Below are 10,592 nucleotides of genomic sequence, written 5' to 3'. Positions count from 1 at the left end.
ATGGGGGGGGGGGTGGGTGGGTGGAAAAAGGGTTTGGTGGTGGTGGAAGAGAAAGTGGCGTTTGGTGACATAATTGTGGTGTTAAAGGGTGGTGGTGGTGCGTGTGGGTGAGCGTGCGTGTATGCGGCTGATTTTGAGATGTGGATAGGACCAGGAGGGCACCACCGAGTTGGGGAGGGATGTGGGAAAAGGGCTAACGTGCGCCGCGGTCACAACACGCCACCCTCACCACTACCCATACCATACCCACCCCCACCCACCCCTTTTTTTCCTAACTAACAGCCTGGTAGATAGATGGATGCGGTGGGGGCATAATTGCCCATTAACATTATCATTATCATTAACAGGGTGGGGGTGGTTGGCAATTGGCCCCCTCCTCACTTGGACGGTGGTGATTGGGTCAGCATTCTCGTATGCGGTGTGGGCTTTTTTGTGGGTGGAGACGACCTGCAATCTTAATGCTATTGCTACCTCATCTCCTCCATGCATTCCCATTATTACGTTTACCACTTACCCCTCCTGCCTCCTCCTAATTTTGTATCCCTTTTAAATCCCATCTCCTCTTACTCATTTCATTTCTCCCTTTTTATGCTATTCTTTTTATTTTTTATTTTTTTAATTCATTTTCTAATGCTCCCTCATCCTTTCTTTTCAAAACCAAACCAAACCAAACTCTACCTCCCTCCTCCTGTTCTCTTCTTTTCTTTTTCTATTTGAGATTTTTTTTTTTTGTTTTCTGACCAAATAAATGTTCTTATTCCATATTATTTTTTCAATTTTAGTTTTCATTTTACTAATTTTTTAAATTTAAATTTAGTAAACTTATAATACTAAACGAAATTAATAAATTAGAATCAAAATATTTAGTTTCTCTCATAACATTTAAAAAGTTTTCTTTCTATTTTGGTAATTTGGTATTTTTGAGGGTGCTTAGTGCTTAAAACCAAACAAGCTTTAGCAAAGGCATGATTATTAAATTTTGAGATTACTTTTATTGTTTTATCTGGGGAACTACTAGTTAATTAATGAATAACAAGAATAATAATCTGTGCTTTTTTTAATTAGCATTGCTATATAATTTTGGAATAGAATAATATATGATTGATTAATTTGTTGAATAAAAATTATAATATAATAACAAAATCATTTTAAAAAGTGTTGCCATAATTCACAATTATTCATAATCGCTGTGTCTTCATCAGATTATCTGATTATATATTGAGAAGAAATTGCTATTATGAACGTATATAAGAGTATAAAACTAATGACACTTTTGGGCCCATGCTACCGTGTCTTAATCAGATTATTCTCTTCCACAATATGTAGCCGATACTTTTGTTTTAGAGTGAATACTATAATTATCTTAAAAGGATTATGAGGTTTTTAAAAAAATATATATCTAATTCGATTTTTGGTATTTATTTTTATAAGATTGATTAGTTTTTATGTCAAAAAAAAAATATTGACATACAGGAGCTAATCAATTCTATAAAAATAAAATTTATGAGTCGGATTGGATATTTTTTGTTAAGAGTCTCGTTGTCTTTTAATATAATTATCTAGATCGTTTAAAATTTTTTTTTAGTATGATACTTTAGCAGCAACAACAACCAATTGTTTAGAAAATTCCATCAAGGCACTTTGGCGACTAATAACAACAGCATCCCTCGTGAACCCACTTGGATCAATGAATGCTGACTTAACCTTTTTTGTCCATCTATCCAATACCAATGACCGGGAAATCTCACAAATGTCAATGTCAACCAGAACTTTCACAATATGTTCGCAGGAAATTCCAAATGACTCCATTCTTAAACAGGTACACATAAAGATCATTTCTTGACGAAAATCAACAATCCACATAAAATCGGGCCTCCCATGCTTACACATAATGTACTTTATGTCATCATCGTTATTCTCTATGTTTAGCACCCGCATTGATCCAGCTCTAGAAAGAAATGGCCGAAAGAAACAAAATATCTCATGAGTGTATAACTCAGCAGCATATCTCTCTAGCAGCTCTATACAAGTCTGCATGACGGGCACCCCACGTGTAGATTCATAATCAGCATTAAATTCTTTAAAGCGCAAGTGTGCAACACACCTTTGAAAATGCTCTACGAAACTTGTCAAATCATGTCGCGACCCCACATACCTTGCAACAACTGAGTGTAAACCTTCACATCTTGAGGTAGTTCTAAAGCCAGCAAAGAATTTTCTCTTATATATGCAGTAGCTCACATATGCTTCTCTTCGTACATGTTGATCACCCACGGCTTATCCTCAAGGCCAAATTCTTCAATAAGCTAAACCCACTTACGCTTAAACACGAAAATCTTGTAGTCTCCTAACATGATTTTTTGGAATTTAGATGTAAACGATGGACTTCCAACATTGCTAGTTACATTTCGAATAAGGTGCCAAGCGCATAATCTATGTCTGACTTCGGGAAATACAACTCTGACTGCATTCCTAATCGCCATGGCCCCATCAGTTATTATTGAGGTCGGGGTCTTGCCCTTCATTGCAAACATGAGCTGACGCAGGAGGCAAATATATGTATCAGTAGTTTCGTCCACAACTAACGCAGCAGCAAAAATAATTGTTTGGTTGTGGTGGTTAACCCCGCTGAATATGACTAATGGACAACTATACTTGTTCTTCTTGTACGTAGCATCAAAAGCAATAACATCCCCGAAGAGTCGGTAGTCTAGTTGGCTAATCCCATCAGACCAGAACAAGTTACGTAACAAACCTCTTGAATCATGACATGCCTTGAAATATAATTGTGGATCCTTCAACCGCATAGCCTCCAACTTCTTCAACACTCGTGCTGCATCACCAGGAATTTGATGCCTTTGCCGAGCAATCTCATTGTACATATCTCTGGGACCATAGCCAACAAATTCATACCCGCCTGCTTGACTAGCTAGAAGACCAAATATCTGTGAAGCGCTAATCCCTGACTTTAGCATGTTCATCATTTGCATAATATCTGCCTCTGACATTTTTCTATGGGCAGGCAACATAGCACTGAATTGTGTATCCAATAGATCATGGTTGTGTTCGTCAGAGAAATAAAAGATATGCCACCTTCCAGTTTCTGGTACAAATTTAACATCCATTCGAGCTTCACATCCAGTTCTTGTTTCCAATTTAGGCTCCTTCTTCCTTTTTTTCATCGTGTAATATTTCTCCATCCTGAATCCTTGCCTATGACATACAAACTTTTGTTTGTATATCTCGCCAGTACTATTCTTGAAGGTCTTGCTCTTCCTTGCACTAAAGCCCTTCGACTTTGAGTACTTCATATAAAAATCAAATGCAAGCTGCAAAGTAGAAAAGTGGTATTTTCCAATTTCTTCCGCAAAATTCTCACTAAATTTCAAAGTTGTAATGTCTTGCACGGAGTCAACCGCATAAGCGGCTTCAAGGATATCTTCTGACATATCAGATTCAGAAAAAAACGCTCCCTCAGTAAATTCATCTCTGAAATCTTGTTCGAATTCATTCTGTTCATCCATCATATCTTGGTCACTTACTAGCTCTTCTTGTTGGTTAAAGTCATTGTCCTCCGGGTATTACTCATTCATCTCAGTGTCCGTAAATATACCTGACATCTTAAAATGTCCAATGAAAAAAAAAATCAGTACACTCCGTCTTATAACATTACATAAAATAGATAGACGATGGATTGTTTTCTGAACACTACAATGAAAAAAATTGATTGGACCTTTGCTGATTGCTGCAACGGTGATTGTCAATTAACAATGAACAAAAGTGGATATTAAATAGACGGATAAAAAAATAAAAAAAATGGATATTTAGTAGATGGATGGATGTTCGAAAGAAAAACAATGAAATCTTTTATAAAGAGAATGATACACAATTTTAATAGTGGGATTGAATAATTTGTGATGGATTATTCACCAATTTATAATGTTAATATTAAGGAAAAGATAAGATTAGAGTATCTAATTCAAAATAAAACCTTAAAAAAGGAAGATAGAATTTTAAAGATAAGATAGATGAATAAGAAGATAATTTTTAAAAACGAAAACAAGACTGACATAGGCGTAATACATCGCGTTCCAATCGATTGAATTATCATTTCAATCGATTGAATTTGAATTCACACACACTACAATCGATTGAAATTGGCAAATTCATATTGTTTGTGTAAATTCAATCGATTGAGTCACAAAAGCAATCGATTGAATTTGGTGAGACCCAGGTTGTTTTGAAGCATTCAATTGATTGAAAATTCTAAACAATCGATTGAATTACAAAAATCCAATTTTTATTCATCGTTCCATCGATTGGATTGTATGACCAATCGATTGAGTTATGCGAAAACCATGCTTTTGGCAATTTTCAATCGATTGTTTAGTGGTAAACTGTAATCCAATCGATTGAAATATAATTCAATCGATTGATTCATTATTCCAATCGATTGGTTTTCGCAGAAAACACAATTTTATGATTCCTCGCGAACGAGACGAACCAAATTTAATATGCAACGCCATAAAGTCATAGCATTAGGAACCCATGCATTGATTACATTAGTGTGTAAAAGGAAAAGAAGGTAGTAGCTACATAACAAACTTGCACAGTATACCTTATAGTTAACAGGAATTCCATTTGCAAGACGACGTTGAGTGATCCCAGTTTCCTCATCATGAAGCTTTGTAACATCTGTTTCAGAACTTACAGAAATAAAGGCTGGCTTGCGCTCCTTTTTTAAGTCTTCTAGCTGGGATGGTTGTACTAGTTCCTTTGGCACCTCGAGCAATCTCAATCCATATGATTAGGGAACCAATTTTGAATCAGTGTGGCAGATATACGGAATGCAAAAAGTTATGATAAAGCCACCACTCTAAGGTTAAAGCTATTATTGTGACATAACCACATTGGGCATAACCAAATATCAAATACACAGTAATAGACTAGTTACAAGTCAGTGGGGGAAAACCAAATACTACCAAGTGTGAAATCAGAAAACCAAATACTACCAAGTGTGAAATCAGGATAAACTAACTAGTCAAGAAGTCGATTTGAAGAGGGGTTGAATACCTCAGGCTCTGGCATTATAGGCTGATCCAATCCTGCTTTCATAGCATCTGTAATTTCAGTTGGAGATATCTTGAATTCTGTTTCACCTGCTCCCTCAATGTGAACTTTTGTTGGAACACAAGCAACAATAGCTGCAGGCAGCGGTGCAGTAGGCTTTCCAAAATCAGCTATAAATTCTAACACCTTAGCACCAACAGAATTGACCTGCACCAGAACACATCAATGATTATATAAGCATATCCAAAAATATGAATTACTAGATAACAATCTAACATGAAAGAAACCAATGCCTCATCTTTTGAATGCATGGTACCCACAAATCATTAAGGGAAAAATCTTCAATCTCTATTATCAGGAATAAACAAAAATGTAGTAGTAAAAATTCTAAAAGAGAAGGATGCTTTAAATGAAGGTAAAAAATAATGCACAAGATACAAGGAATGCAAATGAAATACCTCCTCAAGGGTTACTGTCTCTGCAACAGCAAGTAAGCATTCATGTCCCTGCCTCTGGTCCATAACTCTATGGCCAAGAGCATCACTTTCCATGATGAAATCCAAGTTATCAACAGAAGATACATTATCAATCATGGCTGCAAGGTGTTCACTATCTTTCAAAAGGGCATCTAAATATCGAGTTAATTCCCCCTGGGTAACACCAAACTCTTTAAGTCTCCGAACCTGTATCAGACAATTACATTAGCTCCCATAAATTAACCCAGCAATAAAAATACAGACCACAGGAAGCATGAAATAAAACCTGAAACAGCCAATGAAACTTAAACTAAAAATTGCACTACTGCAATGACATATGTAGCATTGCAGGAGAAACAAACCTCTTGAACAGCAACTGTAATTGCATTTTGCCAATTCTTTGGTTCTGCAGTTATGGTAAGAGTGGTCACAGTACATCCTTCCCTTCCAGAATCACTATGATCCAGTTCAACTGAAGTGAATGGTGGATTTGAACTCTGTAAATTTCATGCGTTACAAACATACTTCAACGATAACGCAAGGATGATCTGGCAAATTTAACAAAACTGCCAGGCAGATTTCTTTTCTATTAAAAAAAAAAACAAAAACAAAAACAAAAACTACACCACCACCACTAGACAACAGAACTCTCTTTATTTCATGTAGACTAATCATGAGTCAGTAACTCCAATTTCCGATTTTGACAGAACAGAATTCTAACAAATACCGACCCCCTCAACAGCTTCTGTGGTATTGCTGGAGGGGGCAGCGGTTCGTTTGCATTTAAGAGTTAAGACACAAAATATGTCATTTTCAGAAGCAGTTGAGCAATTTTTTGCTTAAACCAAAGCAACACATTGCGTATTCTCAGACACAACAACGTCACATAATTTACCATCAAATAGATTCCAAAGTGGCTCTAACACGACAAGATCAAGAAGTAGCAATACAGGTTTCATCTCACCTTATATCTTGTATTGATACGAAAATGAAGAGCAGACAAAAATATTCTTTTCATCAAGACGTTACGCAAGTCATTGAATGTTTGAACCCTATTTACTGGAATCTGCATAAGGTTTCAGTAAGGTAATTAGTGGAGAGGGGAAAACATAAGTGTTGTAATACCAAAGGAAACAATATGCATTTGGAGAAGTTCAAAAGGTTAGTGCCATCGCCCATAAGTGCTTTACATAAAACAATGATGCATAAATAGTTAAATACTCTACATACATGCCTAGAGGCTTTTTGTTCTTACATGACAAGGACCAAATTACAGGCGAACATGTGCAGTTGTCTACTTTATCCCATATGCCTATATCTTTTACCCTAAGTAGGTCAAGGCCACATCAAGTAATAGCCTATTAAATAGCAATAAGGTAGGAGAATAATCTCTATGCACCAACTTATGTAACATGGTCACCCAACAAGAATCTACGGAACTACCATTTTATATTGGCCAGTTGCTTATGCTTATATGTCAGCTTCTTGAATTTTTATGGTTTAATTATCCTGTTGGTCCCTATAATTTTACCAAATTTACAATTAAGTCCCTGTACTTTTTTCCCTTTTAATTAGGTCTCTATACTGCTTTTAATTTTATAATTAGGTCTTTTCTAGTGTAAAAAATGTTAGAGTTAACTGAATATTTCTTCGCAAATTGATGTATTCATAATTAAAAACCTAATTAGATTTTTGACCACATGTATTTTGGGAGAAATATTATGTTAATTTTAACTTTTTGAATGAAAATGACCTAATTACAAAATTAAAAGCAATATAAGGACCCAATTAAAAAAAAAAGTATAGGGACCTAATTGAAATTTTGATGAGACTATAGGGACCAACAGAGTAATTAAACAAATTTTTATTATGTTAGTGTAAGATAATTTACACTATCAGTAAATAGAAATTATCCTCATATAGTATTTGAATTGTTCATTAGATCAGCATCAAATTAATCATGTATAGCATAAAGTTAAACATCTTCATACCTTGCAAAACATATTAATTGAAAAATTTTGAAGCAACTCGTGTTGAAATATTTGTGGTGGCTTCAAATCGCCACTGCTTCCAGGAAGCGACCAATTATGCTTCACAGGAGGACGAACAGCTTGCCTTTCCTTGTTAAATACTTTTGATTGATCAATTGTATTTGCTGATCTTTCAACTGAATTTCCCCCCAGACCAACAGAAAGCTTGGGCACAAGAAAACTAGCCACTGCACCAAATGCGCTTGGAGTGGTGACAGAACTTTTCTCATTGTCTACACCTGTTTGTCCAAAAACAGCCTGCATGCAACAGTGATTGTAAGACTCCCAAATATGGCTATAACCAAACCAAATACTTTGCAAATGAATGTTTGACATACTTCAATCTGATACACAGTCTTTGTGATGTTATCAATATCCCCCACAATGTACAAGGTAGCATTTGCAGGGAAATACCAACGCTCATGAAATTTCCTAATTTTATCTGCATCCCATTTCTTTATCTGTTCTTCTAAGCCAATTGGAAACCTCTTGCTCAGCTTGTTTTCAGAATGCAGATGTTGTAACAACTGCGGTTACGGAAATATAAAGCAAAGCAAATAAGAAGCAGAAATACACTAGTCAATATTGTGCAAAGCATCAAGCTGATGGCCTAAATTTCAAGAGATATTCTGTTCCACACCTGGCAATCAACCCGGTACTCTATTGTATTCATCATTTGAAGCTCCGAGAGTATAGCACGTCGTTCTTTTTCAATTCTAGAAGCAAGGAACTTTGGCTGGAAAGCTATCTGCATATATCGGAGTTAGGAAACAATAAGGTGTGAGCAAATCCCAGTCCAAAAAACAACATATCCATGTTTCTCTATTGTCCCCTAAAATTGCTTTAACACTGGGTACTCGGGGTAAATTCAGAGCATTAAAATATCAAGATCTAAATACTAAGAAACAAGCATTAAAGCTAATATATACATTTACAAGAAGTGGCTTGTATGATAAGGCAAAGTTTAATAAAGCATACCTCATTTAAGGCATCTAGAACAAATGGAAGCAGATCACCATCAGAGTCCTGACATAAACCACTATAATCAATATCAACAGAAAAAGTTCAATGCACAAACATGACAACATAAATTGAAAGCAAGGCTTGTTAAATTGGCTTGTGGAAGAGGGCTACAGTATAGGTTTTGTAATAGTCCCAGGAGAGACCCTAGTTCTATACCCCTATTTCACAGGGACCCCTCTGGAGTTCTTACAAGCTAGGGGTTAGAAGCTCGTGACCTCCACCCCCAATTCCCTCTCTTGCCACACCCTGAGAGGCTTTCCCTGTGGGGAGATTGTTTTGGATGATGAACAGAAGCAGTAATCAAGCACAAAACAATTCACTGATTGACTATCTGTCTCTCAAGAACAATGAAGTTTTCTTTCCTAGAAATTAAGATCAACTATGTCGCTAAAGGCTTTAACACATTAAATATCATGTGGACTCCCTTAGGAATGCCATTAATACTTCAGAAGTGAACACAAGTATTATTTATTCCCATGCCAATGACAAAGATCAACCATCATATCACAAAAAATTTACAGATCAGATCAGCACATTCAACAATAATAATAGGACCTTTGTCGTTCTCATTATTCTTCTTTTGTGAAAATCCGCCCATTCAATAATATATGCTACTGTTAAAGATATAAACTATTGATTCAATTCATTACAATGTCAAGAATTTCCACATATTCTTGGGCAGACAGAGATAATAAATTTCATATTGTTATAATCATCTATTTAATTTAAATTATCCAGTAACAACACAGAGTTCAATAAAAAGCAGAAAGTGAAAAAAAATTAAAATAGAAAAAAAAAAAAACACGTGCCCCAAACCTTGGTGCTAGTAGGGGCATGGATGTGAAACACTGTATGGTGGAAGTCAGTATAAGCATTTGAACGAGCTCCTGTGCCAAGAAGCTTCTCACGTTTTTTACTTCCAAGGAAAGCAACATGTTCAATCATATGAGCAATGCCTTGCTCATCATCCTCTTCATCTATTGAACCCGCATGAACTTCCAAGTGTGCTTCAAACCTAAAATTGAATCAGTTGGGACTACTTAGTTAACAACGAATGAAAGCTAGAGAATCAGTATTTATAGAGCTTACCTGTTTGGCGGCACTTTATTTGGCAAAATGAGATAACGCAACCCATTCTTTAGCTGGCCTCGATGCAACTTAGGGTGATATGGAAGTTCAGAATTTAGACACTCCTCAATCCGCTCTCGTTCAGAATCAAATAAACCTAAATCTTGCTTTTCAGAAATACCGTCTGGCCAGGCTGTACTTGCTGCATGAGGCTCATCTGGACCAACTGTTGCATGTGGAATTTGAGCCTGCTTGACCAATGACCAAAGACAACACAACAACAAAATCAGACGTCATATTTGAGAAGGAAAAATGGACTTGTCGAACAGGAATACATCATAACACTAGACGATTAGGCTAACAATTCCCATACTCTCCAGATCTACCAATGTATACTAAAATCATCAATACTTTCAATCGTCAGATTGCAGTTGCACTAAATATAGGAAGCACGATAACTGTTCAGTAACAAAAATATGAGAAAATCCAACACAAATTTTATCTGAAACAAGTTCTGGCGACATAATCCATACAGTCATATAAGTAGTTGTAAGACAGAATTGAGACTGGAATACTTACAGAGCGACGTTGGAATCTACTCTTCGATAAACCGAATGACGATTTATCCAGAAAAGCTCCAAGAACGAATCTCGGAAAACTTGTGCGGCGTTTAGTAGCGGAAGCACGACAGCAAGAGGTACAGCTACGCGTATGTTGCTGCGGCAACAAAAACGACTTCGTCGCGAGTTCACCGAAGAAGGAAGTGGAACGTTTCCAGGTAACATCTCCCTTGTTCCGTCGCAAACCGAATCCACCGCCATGAATAGCTTTATGCGTTCTCCTTCCACTGAAACAGAAACAAATGCAACAAACTCACATCGCAAAATTGAGCTCGCTCCGCGCGTGGAGTGAATCGTGAAACGAA

At 36.4% G+C, this 10,592-nt stretch overlaps 3 protein-coding genes across 3 annotated transcripts in view; all 3 read right to left on the bottom strand.

Moving 5' to 3' along the window:
• Window positions 1-621, bottom strand: part of LOC107643196 (trihelix transcription factor ASIL2) — a gene marked incomplete in the record, with an annotated part of 2,468 nt that extends 1,847 nt beyond the window's left edge. Inside the window, 1 exon segment of the mRNA XM_021123267.1 lies at window positions 9-621.
• LOC107640294 (protein FAR1-RELATED SEQUENCE 5-like) lies at window positions 1,285-3,524 on the bottom strand. Its single transcript, XM_016343830.1, has 3 exons — window positions 2,321-3,524; window positions 1,594-2,177; window positions 1,285-1,362 (listed from the first exon to the last, which is right to left on the bottom strand). Exons 1-3 carry the CDS (start codon window positions 3,522-3,524, stop codon window positions 1,285-1,287), a joined length of 1,866 nt encoding a protein of 621 aa, XP_016199316.1.
• Window positions 4,478-10,592, bottom strand: part of LOC107640293 (stromal processing peptidase, chloroplastic) — a 6,785-nt gene continuing 670 nt past the window's right edge. Inside the window, exons 2-13 of the mRNA XM_016343829.2 lie at window positions 10,247-10,514; window positions 9,689-9,915; window positions 9,416-9,614; window positions 8,555-8,602; window positions 8,217-8,324; window positions 7,915-8,103; window positions 7,538-7,834; window positions 6,511-6,612; window positions 5,909-6,043; window positions 5,529-5,753; window positions 5,074-5,277; window positions 4,478-4,789 (exon numbers count right to left, since the gene is read on the bottom strand). Of these exons, the coding sequence (XP_016199315.1) occupies window positions 4,478-4,789; window positions 5,074-5,277; window positions 5,529-5,753; window positions 5,909-6,043; window positions 6,511-6,612; window positions 7,538-7,834; window positions 7,915-8,103; window positions 8,217-8,324; window positions 8,555-8,602; window positions 9,416-9,614; window positions 9,689-9,915; window positions 10,247-10,514 (2,314 nt within the window). The remainder of the gene's footprint in view (window positions 4,790-5,073; window positions 5,278-5,528; window positions 5,754-5,908; window positions 6,044-6,510; window positions 6,613-7,537; window positions 7,835-7,914; window positions 8,104-8,216; window positions 8,325-8,554; window positions 8,603-9,415; window positions 9,615-9,688; window positions 9,916-10,246; window positions 10,515-10,592) is intronic.

Source organism: Arachis ipaensis, chromosome B05 (genome assembly GCF_000816755.2).
Source record: "Arachis ipaensis cultivar K30076 chromosome B05, Araip1.1, whole genome shotgun sequence".
Classification (NCBI taxonomy): domain Eukaryota; kingdom Viridiplantae; phylum Streptophyta; class Magnoliopsida; order Fabales; family Fabaceae; genus Arachis; species Arachis ipaensis.
The sequence above is the reverse complement of the archived record's forward strand: the minus strand, read 5'-3'. Positions and strand labels throughout refer to the sequence as shown.

What these genes read in the sequence shown, in the direction of transcription:
- LOC107640294 (XM_016343830.1), bottom strand. Translation starts at nt 3,524, where the DNA reads ATGGATGAACAGAATGAATTCGAACAAGATTTCAGAGATGAATTTACT. An exon ending in CAAGATTTTCGTGTTTAAGC is followed by an intron (nt 2,178 to 2,320) that starts GTAAGTGGGTTT and finishes CAAGATGTGAAG; the next exon opens with GTTTACACTCAGTTGTTGCA. An exon ending in TGGTTGTTGTTGCTGCTAAA is followed by an intron (nt 1,363 to 1,593) that starts GTATCATACTAA and finishes AATCCTTTTAAG; the next exon opens with ATAATTATAGTATTCACTCT.